The sequence below is a fragment of the Ranitomeya variabilis genome, chromosome 6, assembly GCF_051348905.1.
Source record: "Ranitomeya variabilis isolate aRanVar5 chromosome 6, aRanVar5.hap1, whole genome shotgun sequence".
Lineage (NCBI taxonomy): Eukaryota > Metazoa > Chordata > Amphibia > Anura > Dendrobatidae > Ranitomeya > Ranitomeya variabilis.
In genome coordinates, this window is record NC_135237.1 from 502,759,616 (window position 1) to 502,785,557 (window position 25,942).

The 25,942-nt window shown below is 39.3% G+C and overlaps 1 protein-coding gene across 11 annotated transcripts in view; it reads right to left on the reverse strand.

Moving 5' to 3' along the window:
• The window catches only part of RUNX1T1 (RUNX1 partner transcriptional co-repressor 1), a 168,950-nt gene that overhangs the window by 21,036 nt on the left and 121,972 nt on the right, over window positions 1–25,942 (reverse strand). For 7 of the 11 annotated variants that reach the window (XM_077270828.1, XM_077270834.1, XM_077270835.1 and 4 more), the window contains exons 4-8: window positions 22,908–22,997; window positions 9,870–10,051; window positions 4,328–4,578; window positions 3,612–3,697; window positions 1,311–1,515 (exon numbers count right to left, since the gene is read on the reverse strand). In XM_077270828.1, coding sequence (XP_077126943.1) covers window positions 1,311–1,515; window positions 3,612–3,697; window positions 4,328–4,578; window positions 9,870–10,051; window positions 22,908–22,997 — 814 coding nt within the window. The remainder of the gene's footprint in view (window positions 1–1,310; window positions 1,516–3,611; window positions 3,698–4,327; window positions 4,579–9,869; window positions 10,052–22,907; window positions 22,998–25,942) is intronic. The other 4 variants (XM_077270838.1, XM_077270841.1, XM_077270840.1 and 1 more) reach the window with 1 other exon arrangement.

Here is a 25,942-nt window from a genome sequence, read left to right on the forward strand (position 1 = left end):
AACACTGTCTGTCTGTGAAATTGAAGCTGAAGAAGTGAGAGGAACTTGTAATATGTAACACACTGCAGTCAGATCAGGAGAGCAATTGCACATCACACTGGCAACTCCCCTTTCATGTAAAATAATCTCTGGAGGCAGATTCTCCTGTAGATATTGCATTACAGATATCAATGTATCATTTTATTCAGCTTCCTATTACCTACATGCCCATATTGATGGCATATGAGGGTTGATCCTATAGATAGATTCTCCCCACACATAGCCAAACGATTCGGGGAGAAAATGAACTTTATTCTCTCAGTTCAGGTTTCCGTCATGGGGGCAACACCAACGCTAATTCAGTCGTCAGTCACTGTCGCCGTAACCGCGCAGTTGTCTAACTGCGTCCCAGGCCCTGACTGACAGTGGCTCTGCATTGAACCGGCGCCAGCGCTGCCTCCGTAACTGAAACCAAAACGATGCCGAGGAGAATAAAGTTAATTTTCTCCCTGCAGTGTTCGGGTAAGCTATTAACCTGCCAGTTAATAGTGTTTTTTCTGGTGACATTTTTCCTTTAAGCAAGAATTTTCCTACATGTACAGTGCAACAAATGTATTCTTAGAACACAATAAGAACATTTCTTTAGATCTAAAACTATTGGGAAAGCTAAAATTATCAACATAATCTATTATATAACAGACCGTATTATAGAATGGACACCATTTCCAGACTACAGGTTGCTGTAAATTGCACCATGTGTCCCATTGCCGGACTTGAACTAGAATCTAAATTGTGACAGGGTTGTCAGCAGTCAGCAAATTCCAGGACTGAAGGTAAAAATAGGACACTTTTTTTCAAGCATATACAAAAAAAGCCAAACACTGCCACCCTACCCATTGCATCACTGTCGTTTTAGACTACATTACAAATCACGCACGGCTCTGTATAGAATATTGTCAATTTATAGACGATGAGGATGGGGCTCGTGGTCAATTTCCATTAACTTCTTTGTGTCGATGTTTGGCACCTGATATGCATAGGGTGCATTTATTTTCTGAGCCAATGGCAATATATGGACCATGAAGTTACCCAGCAGGGGCTGCTATCTTGCCTTTCCTTAACCAACATAGACAGGTTTCAATTCTTCAGTGGTTAAATTCTTAGCATTGGATTCACGATTTTACAAAATAAATACAAGACACAATATATTAAATATATAAAACCATCATCAAATGAAATTACTTTTCGCATAAATAGCTAAGAAGAGAATGGTCATTTAAGAACCTTAGGACAAGAAGTCCAAGGACCCATCATAGGTTGTGCTAATATACCTAAGGGGACAGGATCTGGATTCACAGGGCTCTGTTGTCTGGAATGGCTGGTGCTGCTGCTACTGCTACCTTTTTTTAAATCCTCCGCATCACTGTACCGCCTGATCCAGTAATTAAGCTCCTCCCGGTCGGCTTCCTGACATCGCCGAAGCACAGTGAGGGATCGTCTTGTTTTTTCCACCATATCCATTATGCAGTTTAAAAGCTGTTAGGAAAAGATGAAAATCAGCTCACATGCTATTGTCTTAAAACAACCACAGCAAATACATATAGGTAGATATTAGACACATATTGTCTGCGTGAACCAATGTGACAATTGTGTCTCATGGTTCCCATTTTCTTTTTTTTTTTCTTTTGTGACAGCATAAAAGAGCCGTGGCTCAAAAATAGGCACAAGATCTGTCTGTGAACATGTAACATTCATTAAGTCTAGCTTCTGAACACTTGGAAAGTACTTTCATCTGCCATCTGTGATGATGGTAGAGTTATTCGTTGTAAATATATTATGACTTGGTAATCTTGCATACTTGAAATTTGCATAGGACTGATCCAAATGCCATGGAAATGTACGCCATTATTTAGCTCTCGACGACAGTATGTGAAGACAATGTACGAGGCATAAAGATGATATATTGTAAATGAGTTAGGCGAGTGAAGCATAACGGAGGAAAAAAAATTAATTCAGGCAGCTACTATGCTGAAAAATTGTCCAAACAGAGTAAAGCTGGCATAATTCTTTTTTACATGTGACATCAAATTTTTCTATTATTCAAATCCTGTATTTTTTTTTTATCTGGCGATACACAAATTATTGTACTACATCAATGTTTCTCAAGGATCAATACCACCTACTACTACTAAAGTTCAGTGTAAGTTCAATAACACATACTAAAATTAAAAAAAAAATAACAAATCACCCAAAAAAATTATATTGCAAGCTTTCCCTTTTGGATATGGTCTTTACTCTTAGAGTTAAGGCTGGCCAAATATATCAGATGGCTGTCGGCCCAACTATGCTTTGGCCAATAGTTTGGCTGACAGCCATCTCAGCCGATGGTCATTTACACAGGAGTGCTCATTTGGCCAAGTGCTCCTGTGCTCCCTATGAGAAAGCAGCCAACTGGCATGTCGGACGGCAGCTCATCTCAGTGAGAGCAATACAATTGGACTTGTGCAATCAATATCTCACCAGGCCATCAGTTGGCTGGCACCACCATACACATTAGACCGTTTGCCGAATCCTTCGATATCGGCGGGTTCAGCCAATATCAGTCTACCTTGTATAGAGGTCTTACTGGACTACATGTTGAGTACCTGTGTTCCTCATTGCTAAGCTGTGGAGACCCATTTTAAAAAGTGGTTAATTAAAGCCAGTCAATTACAGAGAAGTAAAGGTGTTACTATAGTCAAGGGCCCACACTCGCATATAGGCTCCCAATGGTTTATCATCTGGGACTTAACCAGTTATACTTATTGACACTTAATAAACAATAACATGTAAATGTGAAGGCTAAAGAGTTCACAGGCCGCAGTTAGTCTTCTATCCTCTTTTAGAGGCCTTCATATAAATTATATGAGTCTAAAAAGGTGCTTAAAGAGGACCTATCAGCAGGTCAAAAGTGTCCAGCTTTTGCTCTTCTTTCATTCACGCTACTCCCTTTAGTGTTGTTTTTTTATATAGTTCCAGACAAATGGAGCTTTATATAGAGGGTACCCAATATGCAAATGTTATGGTCTTTTTGAAGGACCATAGGATTCTCTGGGGACATGTCTTTGGGCCGCTATGCATAATTACATTGTGGGCACTGCCCCCATGGTCAAAACCATAACAAACAGACAAAAAACAACTAATGGAATACTCAGCAAAGTAAGAAAAATAATATACGAGGAAAATATGACCCATTTTCACTTTGTAACAGAACTTCTATAATAGTCATATACATTCTCTTTTTAATTCCATGGAAACAACAAAAACCTTCAAGTCTTGTTGCTTCACCATGATCTTGTGATCCTCCCCACACCTAAACATTCTCCTTTTATTTCTCCACTCCATCGATATACCAGGACTCAGGAATCGTAGAAAAAAACCTTGGTGGAAAGGGGAAGCTTTTCCATTTGGGGCCCAAGGTATTTCTTCCCTGACTAGAGGACAGACTTCAGAATCATTTCAAAGGTATATAACTTTAATGCAAAAGAAAACCGTAAACCATAAAATTATTTTATATCCACTATAATTTTTTTTTTTACATCTTATGGCACGAGCATCTCTTATATGTTACAGAAATTTAGCGAGGTTCTTACATGATCAAGGTGCTTCCATTCTTCTGCCCACTCTCTGTCTGTTAGCCTGTGGTCTATCATTTCTTCTTGACGTGCTCCATGCAACCCTAGACAAAGCAGATGTAAAGTCTCATGTAACACTAATTAACACCCTTCTGAAAAATGGATTAAGTCTTTCAACAATAGCCTTAAGGAGTTTTTTTTTTTTACTAATTGGTGGAGAGTTAATATAATTGTCCCAGTGAAGAAAAAAAAGAAAACAATAATCACTTGAGAATAAATAAATTCTGTAAAAGTCGTAAGGACAATAAAATAACATACTACTCAATGGAGACAATAGCGACACGGAATGTAAAAAATAGACTGTATTGAATTCCGAACTGTCAAGCAATTGATGCCCACCATGGTCTCTGTAGTCACATCCCCACTGCCATCAATAAATCTGATTTCAAGTGTAGGAGATAAGCGGCTCTAGTTTGGCTGTCAGGTCTTCAGTGGGAGTTCCAAGTGTTTAATTACCACTTTCCCTGCAGAAAGCGACTGGCTGTTATTTCAAGCGTTTTTCTCCTACACCTAAATCAATAGCAAATTTGATTTATTGACTTAGATTTTGCATTTTGTTTTAACTATAACACATTGTATTATGACAATGACCATAATGAACATTATCAAGTTAATATTCTCCACAAAGCTATACTAACAAGGGAGAAATACAAAAAGATCTCCAATTCTCTTACCCATAGGCCTGTTTCTGTCCCTGAGGTCCCTGTGGTTAGGGTGTCTGTACGAGTCCCTGTAGTGGTGGGCAATTGCCATGTCATCCAAACGATAATGCTGAGGTGGTGGTGGGGTAGGGTGAGGCAAACCATTGGGTTGATAGGACAAGCCATTATTTGGACTGTACCGCTGGCCGGGGCTTATAGTGCATGGCCGCTTGCTTGGATGCTCTGAGTGCAAAGGCTCTCTGTCAAAGCCATTTTCTTTGGTTCTGAAAAGAAAATATGTGTAATGTACTACAAATGTAATCTAAATGTGTATTTTATTGATCTTACGTAGGCTTGCTATCGTAGAGTTGAGTGGGTCATTTCTCGTTCTCGACCTGTTCTCACCTACACACATAGTCAACCACAACCAACCTCTCAACCACAAGCAGGTTTTGGAGAAAAGTTACAATGAGAAAAGCTAAATCCTGTAATACAGAACTTTTCTTTTTTTTCCACAGGTTTAATAACACCCAGATTTCCTCTACACTAAGCTTGAAAAAGAAGTAAATAAAATCTGTGATGTAGAACAAATTATTGGGTCTTGCTGGGAATAGCGTCTAATAGTGAGATAAATACTATGAGTTCTTTGCAGCCATGACATGTCATGGACAAATTACTCAGTTGTGTTTTCCACTCACGTGTCAGGATTTTTTTTCACTCTTTCTGTGACTGATGGCTCCCAGTGTTATTATTGAAACAGATTGATCTTTTTAATGAGCCAGTTTAATAGACTCCAAAATCTCACCGTGGCTGCTCATCCGTGTTAGACCATATGCACCAAGAAAACATTCAGTAAAACATAAAGCTTCACTGTCAGACTGCTGAAACCTTACTAAACCTCAATCTACAATTCTGCATAAAAATGCACAGAATGGCGACGTATATCAAAAGCAACAACACAATAGTGCCGTTGATGGAAATATGTTTTTGGTTTGTTGCATGGCAGACATTATATTTTGCAACCTACTAAGCCTTCCAGATGGAAAGAGTTCTGCTGGCAAGTGTAATGAGGTTAATGCTATGTTCCCGACAATAGAAACACATATATATTTTATTTTTTATGGAGGTGACACATTAACATTTCCCTGTATACTAATATATACTAAATCCTTACATCTTCTGTAGCTGTTCCGATAATGTCATCTGCCACATTTGTCTTGGATAGAAGGCAAGTACTGTTACGGTAATGAATGGATGCGCCCATGTTCCCATAAATCCTATGTTACCGGCAAGATAATATCTAAAGCTAAACATGTTTATTGGCCATAAGAAAATCAAAAGAATTTTGAGCAGTTAATATTTTTTGGAACAGAGGACTACCTAATTAAGACTATGGGGCAACCTAAAACTAAATATCTTCTACTTCCAAGAATCGAAGTGACATTTGTTACCATGTAGTCCTAGTCTTAATGCAACTTACACCTCCACATCAAGAACTTGGCTCTTTTGGTTCTGCTAATTCCTTTGGTCAGAAGAAATGGATTCCCAGTAAAAATATATTCCAGTCTGAGATCTGGCAGTATATAATGAAACCTCAATGACTTTCTTTAGGTGGCCAACTCAACTGCAACTCTTGTGACAATGAAGTCCTACTGCATCTGTCATTGTATGTTCTACAATCTGGATTAAGTTTCAGAATTTTTGCTATAAAATCATCTGTTACTTTGTTTTTAATGTTATGATTTGCTCATAAGACTTTGAAACATGACTCCATAATTAGTAAACTATCATTTTCCATCCCATCCATCTTCAAGTAAGGCTACTTTAGTGTCTGAAATAAAACTTCTAAATGAAGAATTATCAAAAAGGCACTCACATCAAAGTTGCTATCCTCTTAATATATTGCACTTATCATATTATACAGCACTGTGTACTTACAATTGCTCATTTTGCCTTTCTACCCAGTTAATTATTTTGTCTTCTTCATGAAGAAACAGGAAGTCTCTTTCCCCTACATTTATTATTTCCCTCTTCAGCTGCTCCCCTCCTCCCCTCCCCATCAGGGATGTTTCAATAGGGTAGAATTGTAGTTCTAATGATGACTCATGCAGGGAAATGAGACTTCCTGTTTCCACATAGAACTTTTAAGGATTCAGCTAGTCAGGTGATGTCATAGGCCTAATGGAAAAGAGTAGAATTAACTGGGTAAAAGAGCAAAATGAGCAATAGTAATCATACAGTGTTATATAATATGATGAATGCAATATATTAAGAGGACAGAAACTTTAACTGGAGTACTTATTCAAATGTGCATTGAATATCTAAATTAGGGTAAGATGAATTAATCACTAAAAGCTTTTTACTAAAACTGGAGAGGATATAGGATAATATCTATAAATATTTTTAGCAAATTGTCAAAAATGTGCAAAAAATACTTATTGAAAGTTTTTTTTTTAATGTAGGCTCCATTTTTAGAAATAAAGTAAAAAGATATCTTTATATATGTGCTACTTTTCCAAGACTATAGAAAAAGAGGACACCATGCGCACATAAGTTAGAAGTCTTAACGAATACATAAGAATAAATTGTTTCATAAATCAATAGTGCACATGAAAATAAGTAACTTTGTATAATATCTCATAATTAATCTTTTATTCTTATTTCACGGGGTAATTTCTGTAATCAGTGAAGAAAGATTTTCTCATTACTGGGACAGAAGATGATAGTTTGTGTTTTTAAAAATTCTATTGAGGAGGAGGAGCTAGAGGCGGAGACAGACCTTCTGCTGCAAGTTCTCCTGAAACGACAGTTATTTTTCTCCGTGGAATTTTATAAGCACCAACTGTCATCTCCTATCTCAGTAATGAGGAAATCTGTATTCACTTAATATAAATGTTACCAGTGAGTTGATCATTTTGAGAGTGAAAGAAAGCAGATTTCTCTGATAAGATGTATTATAAAGTTTCTTATTTTCTTATTTTTAAATTGACTATTAAAGAATGAAAAATTTGAAAAATAAAACGATGGGTGTTATTTAACATTTCTTCTATGTTTTGCTTTTTTTGCGCCTCGCTATTTAACATTCTTTAAATGCATATTAGCATGGTGTTGGAGTAATTTGCATGTGATCAGTTTATGAAAAATAGCTTCTGGCTAAAATTTTTGACATGTCTAATTTCACGCTTGAGATGAGTGAGTGCGCAGAGATAACCCCATCAAAGGAGGGGAAAAAAAACAACAAATGCGCAGTGATAAGCTGACTACTTCTATGCATTCTCTTACAATCATTGACTGAAGAGATAGTTTGATATAAAAGTCTAATATATTTATTACATAAACCCAACTTAGAGTTCCACGATGCTACAAGAGAACTCTGTTCATATTATTGCTTTACCCATTCCATACCTGATGGAAACCTGACAGATCCCAATTTGAGTTGATGAGATCTTTGGGATCTCTATAGAAATAGATCTATCATAGACCTGTCCCCAACACTGTCATTTAAATTTCTATTTCGTGATACGTATTAACTTTATAGGTGTTAGGTTGGTGAATTTTGGGGAAAATTAGTTTTTTTCTAATATCCAATCAGAAGATTTATGTTCTGCAGGCAGCATTTTATAGAACAGTGCTAGCTTTGCAGATTGATATATAGGTTTGTGGGAAAATATTCAGTGTATCTTATCACTTATTGATCTAAATCTCTTCTCATTCCCGGCTTAGGAGTCCAGTAGGAGGTCCATCTCAGTGTGCATACAACAATCACTGTCAATCACTGATAAGGTCCACCCACTGGACTCCTAATCGCAAAATAATGGAAAAATGTAGCTTAAAAAATTATAACTGACCCTAAATCTTTCCCCGCAAAACTATATCAATGTGGCCAGCTTCTTCTGCTCCATAACATGCTGCTTGCAGACTGGACTGCCCTTTCATTGGAAAAATGATCTGTTATGTAGGAAAACTATTGCTGCCTGATGAATATGTAGCATAGTTAGACATCTTGTAACCGCCATATTCATGGAATTAAAAAAAAAGCACTACTCAAAATTTTAATCCCCTTAATATATTGCATTCATCATATTACACAACACTGTGTACTTACAATTGCTTATATTGGCTTTCTACCCAGCTAATTGTTCTCTTTTCTCTGCTCTATGTAGAAAAAGGACGTCTCTTGTCAATGCACGAGTCATCTCCCTCTTCACCTCCTGACCCAGCTGCTCCCTCTTCCCTCTGCCAGGGACTTTTGCAGTGATTTATGACTCATAAAAGGGAAAATTGACCTCCTGTTTCTACATAAAGCTTAGAAGGATTCAGTTTTTAATTAGTTATGTCATAGATCTAATGGAAAAGAGAATAATTAGCTGGGTAGAAAGGCAAAATGAGCAATTGTGATTACACAGTGCTGTATAATATGATGATTGCAATATATAAAGAGAATAAATATTTTTATAGGAGTGCTTCTTTAAATCTAAGTGTCTGCATTTATGATAAAAAAGCAAAATCAATGGAAAATCTGAATTTTTTTGAAGAAAAAAATAACATTTTTTTAGATATTTTAAATCAAAGACCATTAGTACAAAAACTGTAATCTCTTTATCCATTTTTCTTATATTGCAGATTTAGCTGAAATTCGGTTACATTCCTTGATAATAAGAAGGAAAAATCTGAAGTCTGGGACCATATGTTCAGAGGCACGACTCAGACCACATATATGTTGCACTTTATATTATGTTGAACTGGAAATAAGGAAAACATGAAAGTGAATAGGCCTTGTAATTTAAATGTCTTTTTCCCCTCTAACCATATTTTATGTGCTTTTTATTTTTAGTCCATATTTCCTGGAATCTCTTCTGGAAGCATTTGTGGGGCCACGTGAGTGAAGCAGTCAGATAAGACCTTTTTATGAGGATATTAGAAATAAAATGGCCTATTTAGTCTGCAAGGGAAACTGTAGGACATTGAAGACGATCTGTAGAAAATAGCCATGGAAATGTATGGTTAATATACAGACATAGATTGTCAACCATTTTTCTGGAGTGACATTAATGAACAGTGTCAGTTTGTTCCATAGAGAATTTGCTCTCGTTAGTCCACAGGGTTCACCTATATGCTGAATATTTTTTTCAGTACGGCCACCAGTAGGGGGAGCTAGGGAGTGCTTACTGTTTATACAGTGAAGACAATACTAAAACAGTATGCAGGAAACCACTCAGCTCCCCCTAGTGAGACATAATTTTATCAGCAAACCCTACATTTATTTAAAGCTGTGTATCAGAAAAAATGGAGCTCTGGCTGTAATGAGACATTAAAAAGCACTGAACACTGGATCTAAAAGACAAACTTTAAGCATAAGTACAATAGCACAATAAATGTATTTCATGCCTTGATGTCTGAAGTACATAGTTCTTCACGTAACTCTTCAAGATCACTTGATCTACAAACATACAAGGACAGGTCTACTTAGGAAGAAGTTAAATGCTACTGCGGAATCCACTTATATTTGTGCAAGCAGTATGTTTTATATTAATGGGTCAAGTCCTGGATGTTAATAGATCTTGGTTATATTTACCTATCGGGGGTTCTCCTCTTCCCGTTTTCATTCACATCGAGAAGCAACTCGGAGGAGTCAACAGGTGAGGTTGTGCTGGCATCCAGTAGCAGCTGCTCATGCTGAGCTAGATACTGGGCAGGGTTTTGCTTGGCCAGTCTTGCACAGTGCAGAAGTTCCCGCTGCAGCAGAGGCAGATTGGCCTAGAAAATAGACAAAAAGCTTCAAAATTGGAACTTTGGAGAGCACATAATTTAATTTTCATAGCAGTTTCAAGAAGTATCATTTCTCCTTGCGGAGATTGACATGCTAAGCATGCCGAGATGAGGAGACTTAAAGCCGCATATTTCAATAAGTCTACAATCATTTTACGTCCTTGTCTTCCAAACTTTGTCAGGGTAAGTAAAAATCGAGAACATAAGGACAAGGCTGAGTGGTGGCTCAGTGATTAGCACCAAGGGCAACATCTACAAGGAGTTTGTTCGCTCTGTGTTTCCGTGGGTTTCCTCCAGGTTCTCCGGTTTCCTCCCACACTACAAATACATACTGATAGGGAATGTAGATTGTGAGCCCCCAATGGGGACATTGCTGATAACATCTGTAAATAGCTGTGGATTTAATATATAAATTATTGTCTTATTTTGAGGATAAGATCATTTGATGCCACATCTTGTCAGGATCGTACATTCTGTACTAGATCTTGGAGAAATACATTCATTCTGTGTAATTTATAGCAAGGTTTCATAGATTGATAGATGGTTTCATCTCCTAAGCCCATGATGCTTCTTACCTATAGTAGCTAAGAGACCATCTTTTGCCTTTGAGTTTTTGCCATTTGGCAAAAAAACTAAAATTGTTTACGGTACCACCACATAAAAAACTAAATAGTCTACTCTAAGGAGGTCCAAACACTCAAAATTATTTTGATACTTTTGGACTGATGCATTTAAGGAGTTATCGGCCACCTTGGCAACCCTTTAAAAAAAGAAGTAGTTCCCCTTGTGTATTAAAAAAACATATACCATAACAGATTATTTTTGTCTGGATCTTAACTAATAATGTTAAGGAAGTAGCATAAAAAATAATTGACTCACCTCCCGCACTGGTGTTGTCCCACCAATGTCAGAGCTGGGTCCGCCGGGGATTAGGTGACATTGTTATGCCATGCAATCTCTGCAGCCAATCACCAGCCACCATTGGGTCGCTGCGCTCTCACTTCTGTTTGTCCGACATTCTTCCTAAGGAAGTAAGAGCACAGCAGCCCATTATTGGCTGCTGGTTGGATGCAGGGTTTGGGTGGTATAACAATGCTATGCAAACTCCGGAAGACCAAGTGCCGACTTTGCCCGAATGGTGCAAGTATGGGAGGTGAGTAATTCATTTTATACCACTTCATTTAAAAAGCGGTTGTTGCTGGAGATAGACGTATTGTAAAGCTATGAAAATATGCATTATTTCATGCAGTCTCACAGACCAAATTCCTGAATGATAATTAGAGAAAATTATTGGCCATGTTGTGTGCAGATGAGTTTTGGCAAAGCCAGCAGGCTCGGAGCCCAGACCAGCCTCAATGCATTGTCTACAGAGTGTTTACACCCAAAATCCAGAAGCAAATGCAGTATACATCATATAATAACACAATCTAGACAACATGAAAACCCTAAAGATATAAACTGCTCAGAGCCTGCCAACTATGGCTATAATAATTCACCAGAGGGGTCTCCACCATGCCTGAACACCAGAGGCAGCATTAGGGGCCATTTATTGCCACATTATAGTAATATAATCTAAACACTTAATTAAAAACTTTGAAGTAATATGATAAAAAAACAGGTCCACACTATGTGGAAGCAGGAACAATTTATAAAATTCTTTAGTCGTAAATAAAACATTTGAGGATTGAACATTGTTTGCACGAGCCTTGGACAAATATCTTTAGATGTTCATTGCTCATAAAACCTGTGGGTCTAAAGAAGAATGTTTCTCAATGTAGAGTGCCAAGTCAGTGTAAGGAGACATAAAGGCCATGCAATATGCAAATATCCTCTTAAGAGAAGAAAAGGACTAGAACTCTAGTGCCATCTTTTGGGGGTAACAATCCTATTCCTTTTTGAAGAGGATATTTGCATATTTAAATTCCCAAAGAAGCATTGTATTGCATATACGTCTCCTTACCATGACTTGGCACTCTCCATAAGGTGACCCCTTAGACTGCCAGTCAGAGGCCTCTCTTTAACTCAGAGCAAACCTCCTGCTTTGCACTGATGAGGGGAAGACACCCCGAAACATGTGTCTGCAAATGGAGTGTCTGGTTTCACTTTTTGTCCTAAGTCATATGCCAAGGCATATTAAAGGGTCAGTATTGATTTTTTGAATTGCTACTCCCAATTGTTGGCACAAGAGTTCTAGTTCTCATCCTCTCTGAAAACTGTAGGCATGGTTAACATATGACTTCAATATGGATATAATTTCCCAACATGCTGGCTGTCCACTGTTACACTGATAGAGAACTGGTGAAATGTTTATTTTCACTTACGTAGTAAGTGAAGGGTTGTCCATTTAAAAACTTTAAGTTCTTAATATGACTTTATAGAACTGAATTACTTTTATTTGTAAAGGTGCCCCAATTTTTGGATCAATATGGTCCTGGCTGCTACACTTCTGTCCCTCAGCAGTTGACACAGCAGTAACCTGTTTAGCATACCATCAGTGTTGTGTGTGAAGGGAACTGGCTGAGGTTTCAATAGCTAAACCAGCCCCTTTATGTCAATGCATTGGTTGTGATGGAGTACAGGGGCTGGTTAGATAGTGGAATGTACCCGTCAGCCAGTCCCTTCGCACATAGTTCTGATATATATAGGTAGCTGCCAGGACCCAGGATTTCTATTAATCTATTTAGAGGCACCTTTGGAAATCATATTAGAAACTCAACTAAAGTGATTTTTAGTGGACAAACCCTTTAAAGGGCTATTCTGGATTAAAAAAGCATTAACTCTTACTCATTAGAAAAAGGGGTATGTTCACGAGCTCCATCTAGCCACAAGGGTTCCCCTCAACATATCTAACATGTATTACCTATCTAGTAGATAGAAATGTTAAATGTGATGATGGAATACAATAATAATAATAATAATAATGATAATATTGTGGTGGTTTTAGCTAGGTGCGAAGCTGAAGGAGGCTGTCTGGCCATGTAGACAGGGTATGGCCAACAAGCTATTTCTCCTTGATCAATCTCTGTAAATACACAGGCTAAGGCCGGGGTCACACTTGCGAGTGTGATGCGAGAAACTCACGTGAGTCTCTCGCATCAATACCCGGCACTGCCGCCGGCACTCGGGACCGGAAAGTATGGCTTCATAGAAATACATGCAGCCGCACGCTCCGGTCTGAGTGCAGGGGCTGTGGTGGGTATTGATGCGAGAGACTCACGCGAGTTTCTCGCATCACACTCGCAAGTGTGACCCCGGCCTACGGGCAACAAACTGAATCTTTTCCCAGTTGATGGAAACCCTCCCTGCAAGTCAGGTTTGAGCCATCCTAAAAATTATACAATGAGCGGCCAACCTATAGATCACACATTTTGGAAGATTGATGGCCATAGACAATGTCCAGCTGTCCAGCAAGCATCACTGGCACACAAAGTGCAATTCAAATGGAAAAACCATTAACACAGCAAACAGCGTTCGAGAACAACATTCACATAAAATAAACAACTCGTTCCAAAAAATCCCAGTCCCTCTTGATGTCTTAAAAACATCAGATCGTCATAGATTTACAGCTAATGAAATCCCGAAATGCTGCCTCTGACAAATTCAAAAGTAACGATGACACGGTTAAAATAGCTTTTTGTTTTTTTTGCAATTCTACAAACATGTTCTTTCGATTCGAAAAAAAAAATGGTAATACAAAGCAATTTTGTTTGTTCTAGTTCTGGTGCCAGATTAGGTAATTAGAATGGTGTCTAATATCCTTCCAGTAAATGTTTCTCCATAAACGCAGAATGGAATCGCGGGTCTGCGGGTTGCATTAGCTTAATGAAAACAAGATTTTAATGCATATTGTTACAGCTGCGTTTGAATGCACTTATTAAGGCCCCGTGTTCCCACAACCATATGGTTTTTGTCATTAATGTCTCCTTTGAGGAAAAGCACTAAAATTAGAAAAAAAGTTGCATCTTTGATTTCAGTGATCCAAAGTAAATGATATGGCGACCATATGGCGCTCGGCTCTGATAGAAGTATAAGGAAGTGTCCTTGGAATCTTGCTTTTTTTTTTTTTAATTTTTGTGGCAGTCAATTTGACCCTGAACAGAAACATATTTTTATTTTTTACAAAGCAAAGAAATCAGCGGTATTCACGGAGGAAATGATGTTAACGTGATGAAATTCGTAAAGAAAGCATCCTTTTATGAAGCAAGCATACCCAGCACTTCTATAAACAGCTTTGCTTATTAGTTTAAGCACTCTGCTTCAAGGGATATGGGCTGAGCTCTATATGCTGCTTTAACCGCCACCTACCAGTCCATAAGCGGTCCTGCATATTCATTGACAACTGAAATGAATTAGACCTAGGTTTATCTGCCTTTGGCACACAATGTTAACAAGGTGATTATGTTAATTGGCTGAATGGACTACTCTTGGAAGATGGCCAACAATTAACGTTCTTGCCAACATCTGAACTGAATTGGCAGAGCTAAGAATAGTAAGCCTATCAGAAGCATTGATGGTTGCTCTTAAGTGGCGTCATACACAGTAGATAGTTGTCTGATAATAAATATTGGTTCAGCCGATCAATCATTTGGGCAGCAGCTGTCTCTTCCGACTCCTCCATATGTTCTTCCTAACGTTCGAGTGTTCTCTATGAGAAAGCTGCTGCCAGACTTCTCAGGCAGCGGCTTATCTCATCATGAAAAAAAATTATCAGTCGTCCAAAACTGAACATGTAGGATTCTTATCTCCCCTAACATTATCCATCAGTAGAGAGTCAAGAGGCGCCACGTACATTAGACTGTTGGCCAAGCCTGCCGATATCGGCCTTATCAGTCGCCTTCTAGTAATCTCTTCTACTCAGAACAGTAGAGGGAACGTGTGGTTGCTGTATGGCATTTAGGAGAACCTGCTTCACTTTGTTGTAGGCTCTATGGATTTCTCAAAGGACATGATCCACTATTTTATCATAATTCACTACATTCATTTTATCTTTAGTGAAGTTAAAATTGTAAAAATTAAAGTCTAAGTACTCCATTCAATCCACATATGACTGCTATTTGCCTTAATATTTCACAACTAGACATGAGCAAATCAATTGAAGGAAAATCAAATTCACCTCCAGTTGTTCAAAAAATTCAGATTTGCCCAAATTTGAATTTTCTTTTTACTGATGTGATGCAAAATTGTTGGGTTAAAAAGGGCTTGGAAGCGGTTAAAAGAAATATAGCAATCACCTCTGTTTGGCCCTCCTCATACCTGGCCTGCTGTTGGTCCTCCAATCAGCTTTTCTATGTCCTGTCTGCTTTCTTTTATATTCAGCATGGGGCTATGGTCACTATCAGCCCGGTCATCCATTCACTAGGCTCCACATGATCACATGTGGCGCAACACACCGCAATTAAGTGATGCAGTGGGGCTTAGTAAACTGAGGCCCCCAAAGACAGGTGATAGCAGAAAGAACAAAAAAGAGCTGTTTAAAGGAATGCCGGCAGTGAGAGGTGTACAGGGAGGGCGAAGGATAGGGTGAGTATAATTTTTTTAATGCATAACCTTGCAGCTTCAATCTTCATTGAATTTATTGGGTGCAAATCGAATTTCCCCATTTAGCTAAGTAAATAAAATATTGGAGATTTTCTCAATTGTATTCACATTCCAATGTCACAGGAAACTGAGAAAGGAGGATCTGGTTATCAAAGTCCTGATACTTACACGAGTTGGCCACTACTCGGACAATCACTTCTCAAGCCTCATGTTTCTCCCTTGTAAAATAATAACATTTATATTCACCCCTGGAGCCATGCCAGAGATGTTCGACACTGAGGAAATGACAGCTCAGCAGCCCTAACTTCATAGGAATGTACATGATTTGTCCAAAGGCGGAGAGAGTGAAGCCAGCACTGATAGGACTCAGGGATTGTGTGACATAACAATGTAAAGCAATCACCAGTAGAACCTATGTGGACACTGCTGAAATAGCTCCGGCTCCGGCGCTGAGTGTAAGTGTTATTATTCTATAAGGGGGCAATATTAGGATTGAGAAGGGGCTGTCTGACTAATGGACAACCCATTTAAGAGATATTACACAATTAAGATATTTTTTCTAATCTTACTAAAGTTCTCTGCATCTCATTTTCTGGACCCTTATAAGCATGGCATTATACTGTATACTATAGTCATTCTACGCACTGAAGTCAAGAGGGTAGCCCTAATCAGTAATTGATTGAAACGGATCGGACAAATTCAAAAATCGCCGACTTTCGGCAAAGTCGGGTTTCATGACACCCGACCCGATCCTAGTGTGGGATCAGCCATGAGGTCGGCGATCTGCGCGCAAAAGTCACATTTCATATGACGCTTTCAGCGCCATTTTTCAGCCAATGAAGAAGGACGCAGAGTGTGGGCAGCGTGATGACATAGGTATCGGTCCCCACCATCTTAGAGAAGGGCATGACAGTGATTGGCTTGCTTTCTGCGGCGTCACAGGGGGGCATAAAGGGGCGTGCACGCCGACCACCATCCTACTTCTGCCGATCTGAGCATAGGGAGAGGTTGCTGCAGCTTCATCAGAAGAAGGGATATAGTTAGGGAGGGAAGATCAACCCCCAAACTGCTTGTGCTGTAGCGATTTCCACTGTCCAACACCACCTTTTTTTTGCAGGGACAGTGGAGGCTATATCTTTGTGCATCAGCTCTGTAGCTTATTAGGCTGCCTTATAAGGCTCCCTGATAGCTGCATTGCTGTTTGAACCGCTGCTGTGCAAACCAACTACTTTTTTAAAAGCAAAAATCCTGTTGCTCCTTTCTGTCCTCCACTTATTGCCGACTTTGAATTCCCATTGACTTGCATTGGGTTTCGTGTTTCAGTCGGCCCCCGACTTTTCGCAATAATCGGATGATTTCACCCGACCCGACTTTTGACAAAGTCGGGTTTCGCGAAACCCAATTCGATCCGAAAAAAGTAAAAGTCGCTCAACTCTAATTGGCAGCCTTCCCTGGAAAATTTTCAGCTTTAAAAGGGAATCTGTTACCCCAAGGACATATACTGCCTATTAATATGGGCATACAGGTAATAGAAATGTTACACTACTCCTACCTGTATGTCTCATATTAATGGTCTTGTTGCTGAGATGTTATATTCTGTCTTTATGTTAATGATTTCTTCCAGGCTCTGGACCATGCGGTGCCTGGAATAAATCCCTGCCTCCTGTCCTCATTACAATACTACCCCCTCCCATCAGCATCAGTTATGGCTCCAGAGTCCCTCGTCTGTGCCCTGCACTCCCACCACAATACGTACCTTTTCCTCCCTTCTATGGAAGTGTATTCAGGGATCTTCTGCGCAGGCGCTGGTGAGTCACTGTGACCTCCAGTGTATGTGCTGATAAAGTGCTCTCTCCACTTCATCCCTGCACAGTCATGTCTACGAACCATGTGTACACAGCAATGACTGTGCAGGGAGGAAGTAGGGAGAGCACCTTATCGACATGCACATCAGAGGTCACAGTGATTTGCCGGCCCCTGTGCAGAAGATCACTGAGTGCATGTATTTGAGTGCATGTATTTCTGAGGGAGTGCAGGGCGCTAGATTCTGGAGCCATAACTGAAGCTGATGGGAGGGGGTAGTATTGTAATGAGGACAGGGGGCAGGGATTTCTTCAAGGCACCGCACGCTCGAGACCCTAGAAGAAATCATTAACATAAAGACAGAATATAACATTTCTCAACAACAAGACCATTAATATGAGGCATACAGGTAGCACTAGTGTAACATTATTATTATTATTTATTTATTTATATAGCGCCATTAATTCCATGGTGCTGTACATGAGAAAGGGGTTACATACAGGGTTATGAATATCGTTTACAGTAAACAAGTTTACAGTGACAGACTGGAACAGAGGGGAGAGGACCCTGTCCTTGCGGACTTACATTCTATGGGATAGTGGGGAAGAGACAGAAGGTCGGAGGTGCAGCAGCTCTGGCGGTGGTGAGGCGGCTGCTCTGGCGATGGTGAGGCGGCAGAATGGTAATTACATTTCTATTACCTGTATGCCCATATTAATAGGTCATGCACATCCCGATGGGGGTGACAGATTCCCTTTAAGAAGTAAACTTTACATTCAATACACATAACATTAATAAGTAAGTGTCTGATATTTCCTACTGATTCTACCTGAACTTATACCATCATATAAACATTAAATATTCCATCATATTCCATTAGACCTGAGGTGCGAAACCCACAGGCGCATCTGTTTCACTCTAAACACTGATAAAAAGTACATTGCGTTTCTTGAACTTGAACTGGTAAATTGTCCGTCATGAGAAATGCTTTGGTTTTTCTAACATGCCATTATATGTTTCTAGAGTAGGAAGCGTACCATTAGTGACAAGATCACACCATGTTCATCTTAAAGTACTCATCGACGTGTCTTTACTGATGCTTTGTGTGCGTACATCTCTATCATTTTCTGCAATTACTCAGCCTCGGCAGAACCAGGTTCTGTGTGAGGTTTGTAAGTGCGAGTTAAGGACATAATGTGCTATACATATGTATTGATGCTATTTTGCGGGCTGATGATCTACACACGGTGTCTAACAACACAGCTATGTTAAAGAGATTGAGTTTCCTCCGCAGGTCATGACTTATAAAAATGACGAAGACAAGCTTTCTACATAGCCGCTGAATTATGTGATAGTTACTAGTGATTGCTCATTAGGATAGGACCATATAGTGAAGATCACACAAAAACTCTGCAACCCACAGCAGAACTGAAATGCGTTAGTATAGCTCTATCAGTGTTGGGCAAATTATAAGGAATACATCATTTTAGGGCTACAGGCAAATAATAGGATTGGGCAATTCTGTAGCACATACCAAAAAATTGTGCGGAGGGCCCACTGGAGAAAAATAACTTTCAGCAGATACTGTATGTTGCTAGACGGTCATTTACAAGCAATGGTGTAACTATAGTGGGGGCTGATGTTGACTTGGTGCGCCGAAATGGTCACTTTGTCCCATATAAAAAAAATAAAATAGTAATATTAAAGACCCATGATAGTAGGAGATTTTGCATTGAAGCTCAAAAGTTTCAAGTTACAACACTGTTTACTGCCTTACCCAAAACATAGAGTACACATATATATCGCAATTTCGGAACGCTCAGCCTTGGAGTCTTCATTTCCTTCCCTAATTTACAGCATAAATAACGCATACATTTAGCGGTTGTGTGGCTGCTACATAGTAACTAACATTTTTTTTATTAAAATAAGAGTTCTAGTTTTATTGCACCATTGGGCAAAATTAAAACAAACAAAATATGCAAAAATAAACCCCTCCATGTGTTCTTTTATGGTTGAATTCAGACTGTTAACCTGAATGGGTGTTCCTCTCAACTGAAAAAGATTACCGCCATCATTCTACCCAGAGGCCTATCCAGACGATGGGTTGCAGAGATTTACATAGTGTCTACGTAACTGGTGTATCATGATGTTATCATTAGTAGATCTAGACAAAGGTCACAGAATTCTGGAGTAAAAGGTTTAAGAACCTCAAAATATTTGAGACTTCTGCTGTTTTCACGCTTGTTTCTCCCAGCTTCACCAAAATGGGTGGAGCTGGAGTGGGATGGAGGTTTAGTGGGACGAGGACACCAAACCTCATCTAATTCATGATGAGCTATGGCATTCCCTACACCAGAAATCTCATTCTAGTCCCTAGTCTGGTGTGGCTCATAAAGGCGCATGTCACTTGTCAGATGCTCCAAATTCATGAAAATATGTGGACGTCTTCATAAATCAGGATCGTCTGACTCCAGCACGACCCTCATTAAGACCTGTGAGAACAATGTCAGTCGTGATGAATCAGGCCCATAGGCTTTAAACTTTAGGGCTAATACCAACTAGATCTCTGTCCAAGTATTACCACTTTTTAGTTTGCGCAGAAACCACATCAGTCCTGATCTCCACCTATCAAACCTGAAGATTCTTTAATAAACTTTAAAGAGTAATCGTTGTTTTAATTTGTATTGCAGAATATGATATATCTTATCAGAGACATACGCTTCTTTCTTCTCCTGGATTGGTCTTAACTAGTGATGAGCGAGTATACATATTGCTCGGGTTTTCCAGAGCACGCTCGGGTGGTCGCCATGTATTTGTAACTGCTCGGAGATTATGTTTTCATTGCCTCAGTAGCATGATTTCCGGCTAATAGCCAGCTTGATTACATGTGGGGATTCCCTAGCAACCAGGCAACCCCCACATGTACTCAGGCTGGCTAGTAGCTGTAAATCATTCAGCTGCGGCGATGAAAACTAAATCTCCGAACACTAACAAATACTCGGAGACCACCGGAGCGTGCTCAGGAAATCTCGAGTAATGAGTATATTCGCTCATCGCTAGTCTTAAACTCTTAAATCACGGGTAAAATGTGTATTCAGTAAAGACAGATTTTCCCATTACTGAGAAAGCTGACAGTTGGGTTGGTGCTCATGAAGTCCTACGTAGAGGGGAAGGGACATGTCCAATGGAAATTCTCCTGAAGTGACAGTTACAGTTCTCCATAGAACTTTATACAGTGCCTACAAGTAGTATTCAACCCCCTGCAGATTTAGCAGGTTTAATAAGATGCAAATAAGTTAGAGCCTTCAAACTTCAAACAAGAGCAGGATTTATTAACAGATGCATAAATCTTACAAACCAAAAAGTTTTGTTGCTCAGTTAAATTTTTATAAATTTTAAACATAAAAGTGTGGGTCAATTATTATTCAACCCCTAGGTTTAATATTTTGTGGAATAACCTTTGTTTGCAATTACAGCTAATAATCGTCTTTTATAAGACCTGATCAGGCCGGCACAGGTCTCTGGAGTTATCTTGGCCCACTCCTCCATGCAGATCTTCTCCAAGTTATCTAGGTTCTTTGGGTGTCTCATGTGGACTTTAATCTTGAGCTCCTTCCACAAGTTTTCAATTGGGTTAAGGTCAGGACACTGACTAGGCCACTGCAACACCTTGATTTTTTGCCTCTTGAACCAGGCCTTGGTTTTCTTGGCTGTGTGCTTTGGGTCGTTGTCTTGTTGGAAGATGAAATGACGACCCATCTTAAGATCCTTGATGGAGGAGCGGAGGTTCTTGGCCAAAATCTCCAGGTAGGCCGTGCTATCCATCTTCCCATGGATGCGGACCAGATGGCCAGGCCCCTTGGCTGAGAAACAGCCCCACAGCATGATGCTGCCACCACCATGCTTGACTGTAGGGATGGTATTCTTGGGGTCGAATGTAGTGCCATCCAGTCTCCAAACGTCACGTGTGTGGTTGGCACCAAAGATCTCGATCTTGGTCTCATCAGACCAGAGAACCTTGAACCAGTCAGTCTCAGAGTCCTCCAAGTGATTATGGCAAACTGTAGACGAGCCTTGACATGACGCTTTGAAAGTAAAGGTACCTTACGGGCTCGTCTGGAACGGAGACCATTGCGGTGGAGTACGTTACTTATGGTATTGACTGAAACCAATGTCCCCACTGCCATGAGATCTTCCCGGAGCTCCTTCCTTGTTGTCCTTGGGTTAGCCTTGACTCTTCGGACAAGCCTGGCCTCGGCACGGGAGGAAACTTTCAAAGGCTGTCCAGGCATGGAAGGCTAACAGTAGTTCCATAAGCCTTCCACTTCCGGATGATGCTCCCAACAGTGGAGACAGGTAGGCCCAACTCCTTGGAAAGGGTTTTGTACCCCTTGCCAGCCTTGTGACCCTCCACGATCTTGTCTCTGATGGTCTTGGAATGCTCCTTTGTCTTTCCCATGTTGACCATGTTTGAGTGCTGTTCCCAAGTTTGGGGAGGGTCTTAAATAGTCAGAAAAGGCTGGAAAAAGAGATAATTAATCCAAACATGTGAAGCTCATTGTTCTTTGTGCCTGAACTACTTCTTAATACTTTAGGGGAACCAAACAGAATTCTGGTGGGTTGAGGGGTTGAATAATAATTGACCCTCTGAAAAAACTTTTCCCAATTTAAAAAAAAATTAAACAAAGAAATAACATTATTTTTTGCTGCAGTGCATTTCACACTTCCAGGCTGATCTACAGTCCAAATGTCACAATGCCAAGTTAATTCCAAATGTGTAAACCTGCTAAATCTGCAGGGGGTTGAATACTACTTGTAGGCACTGTAAGCACCAACTGTCATCTCCTTTCTCAGTAATGGGAGAATCTTTCTTCACTGGAGACACATTATATACACGAATTGAGAATTTTGAGAATAAATGATCAGTCCAAGAGGAGAAAGAAGCAGATTATTCAGATAAGATATATTACAAAGTTGCATATTTCTATGTGTACTATTGATTTATGAAATTTTTTTTAAAAAAGAGGGTTACTCTAACATTTCCAAAATTATATAAAATCCATTCTGCAGTTTGTGAATTATATAACTAGTGATATTTCTAGAATTAATGCATTTAGCAACAGCAAATTTACATTACAAATTTTTGGGAGTGTTGTCTTGAAAAATAAAAGCTAAAAAATCTAAAATCAACATAAAATACTAAACACTGAATATTACCTTTATGTCATACATCAACATCAGTGCCACAGACAGGATTCAGAGAACTAAACCATCCTAAATGATACACTCATGGTACTTTCATGCCCCATAACTAGAAATAACACAAAGAGAGAGCTATAGGGCAAAGAGTCACCTAGGTAAGTGTGTCCATCACAGCTCGGTCCTTACAGCTCTGATTTATTTTCCATTTTCTCTCTTAAAAAGCAAAACAGTAAAACACACATTTGTGACCTAGCAACAATAAGGTTTGAAATCATTTCCAGATCGATGAACTGTGCAATACCTTTAAAAATGGGATGACAAAGGGTCGCAGCGGAAAGTTAGTCGCTTCTTGCAGTTTGGAATGAAATTCTTCAATTGTCAGCGTAGAATTCTGTTGGCAAAAAATAAAAAAATATATACATACACATCTCAGCTTATTGTCTACTGGTAGGAAAAGGGTCTCAGCAGCAAATTATTACAACTGTAAACGCTCCTTTACCTTGTAATACCTTGATTTAGACCCTTAATAAAACTACATGTTAAAAAAGGAGGTTTCCAGGCTTATGATATGGTTGACCTATCCTTATCCTTGGCATAGGTCATCAATATCAGGGGGGTCCGCCACCTAGCATTCTTCTTCCTGTCTGTGATTCCCCGGCCCTTCCGTTACCTCCGGGCTATGAATGACAGGTCTGTGCTGAGATTTCATGCAGAGGAGGCAGATCAATCACAGACCGGAGGCAGTGGAGGGGAATCACAGACAGGGAGGAGAAGACCCAGTGCACGGTCCGGCCCCTGTGCACCAAAATCTAATCAGCAGAAAACTACAAAAGGTGATTAACAAAGAACCACAAAGCAGATTTATTCACCAAAGGTAGCAGTATAATCAGTATTATAGAACCATTACAGCCATGTCTTTAGTTTACATTACAAAATTGTGCAGACAGGTTCTCTTTAAGTCTTTAAAACTCCTTTAAAATATAATATATCTGAGCCACTGTAAACATGTAACATACACTGAATTGAGGAAGGACTAGCTCTTCTCAATGATAATATATTAATGGTTGGGTGCCCGACTTATGAGACAAGTGCCATTCCCAAAAATTGGACTCTGCAGAGCCCTGTCTGAGTCTAACAGTGGTCAGGTATGTGCACCTTTAATCTGTTCCTTGTGTATCATAGGCGGCAGTCCCATAGACTATGAATGAAGAGGTGTCCATGCTCAACCTCAGCTCCATTCAGATGGGATTCTACAGAGCAACTTTCTATGGTTCCTTAGGTAGTCTGACCCCCAGCATCAGTACGTTCCCCATATCCTATGAAAAGGCATTCCCTTGCAATCTTGGCAAAACCCCTATAGAGACATTTTCCTAAGAGTATATGACATCAACGTCTGATCAGTAGAAGTCAAATGGTCCCCCACTCCCGATCATCAGAATAAAGAAACCACAGAGGTGAACTGCAGTATTGGGTATAACTGCAGGAATGAGCCAATGACCCTGTGTAAACATTAAAGAAGCACTTTTAAGTTTTAATCCTCTTAATTAAATGCAATCATCATATTATATGGCACCCTGTACTTACAATTGCTCATTTTGCCTTTCTACCCAGTGAATCCTTCTCTTTTCTCTGCACTATGTAGAAACAGGAAGTCTATGGTGCCTGTATGAGTCATCCCCCTCTTCAATTTCTGACCCAGCTGCTCAGCTCCTCCCACTGCCAGTGACATTTACAGTGATGGCTCATACAGGGAGAAGAAACTTCCTGTTTCTACAAAGAGCTTAGAAGGACTCATTGTCAGTTATTAATCCCATGGTGTCATAGACCTAATGGAAAAGAGAAGAATTAGCTGGGTAGAAAGGCAAAATGAGCAATTGTAAGTACACAGTGCTATATAACATGATGAGTGCAATATAATAAGAGGATACCAATTTTGATGGGAGGAGTGCTACTTTAAAGAGGCCTTGATTCTGCTAATTGACTTAGACCTCCACTAATCAAACCTTGGAAGTCTTTATAGTCAAGATAAATAATTGTGGTTTTACTATGGAAAAAAACCCTTTAACATATGGATTCCAATATGACGGCATCTGTTCTATGTAGATTCACAACTATATATAGAAACACTCCTAGAAAAAAGCAAAAACTGAAGAGCAATTTCATGTAAAACAAGGGTTCTCTCTATGTAAAGAGGTTCTTCAGAAAAAAATAAACAATGCTGCTGATATAAAAAGGCTCATCTATTGTCACACTAACTGGTATATTGTGTTACAAGCCGGTACGTTAGAACTGATCTCGGAGGCCATGACTGCATGGGTTCCGCTTATTTATCCAGACGAGGGATCTGTCTATAGAGATCTATATATGCGCAATGCACAAAACCAACAAGCATGCCTTCCCTCCTGTTCATAAGATCAAAGGAGTGAATTTTAAAAAGAGGATATTAGGAAATATGTCTTGTTCTTGATTATTTGCGTTAGACGCCCCCGGGGGACCCTTCTTTGATGATTATTCCAGTTTATAGTGATGGGTCTCTGTACCCCCACAAATATGAAATCAGTTTCTTAATATGAGAAAAAATAAAACTTTGAGTCCATTTCTAATGAAGATTTTGATTAGAAATATTTCCATGTTAGAAATGAACTCATAGATCAACCTTGGGAATAAAAAATTAATTTGAAGCTTGACGTATCTTTTAACATCTTTTTTCCTAATTTTGCTCATTTGAAGGACAGAACTTAAAACAACGTCAATGCTCTCCTAGGAGAAGGCAATGATAAATCAAAGCGCGAGAAGAAGTTGTGTAATTATAATTTTATTATTAATTATTGATGACTCTTTTATTTTTTCCTGTGTAAATTAACTATGTGATCTGAGGATTATAGCACAGAAATCTGTCAGAACATCACTTCAATATTCCAAAAAAATCTTGGATACAACACAAGACTGCCACTCGTTACCATTATCAGCCGGCATGTAAATTAATTAAAAAATGAATGTGGGTGGATTTTTTTTATCACCTTTAAATTATTAAATTATTTTTTGGTCTTCTGTATTGTAACACTGTGAGTTTCCTGCTGTGAGAGGGGAGGAGGGAGGAATCGTATTAGAATCTGTTTGAGACCCATGCTGTGAGAGGGATGAGGGAGCATCAGGAAGGAGACACAGCGCTCCAGCTCCACACCAGGAAGACACTGGCTAACATCGAGAGAGAAAATGTGCATTTACAAAGGTATCAGAGGGAATGAAAGCAAGTGAAAATAATAAGGTAGAGTATAATGTATGGTTGCAATCTAATGCACATAGACACATAAACCTAGGAGAGTATTCCATTTT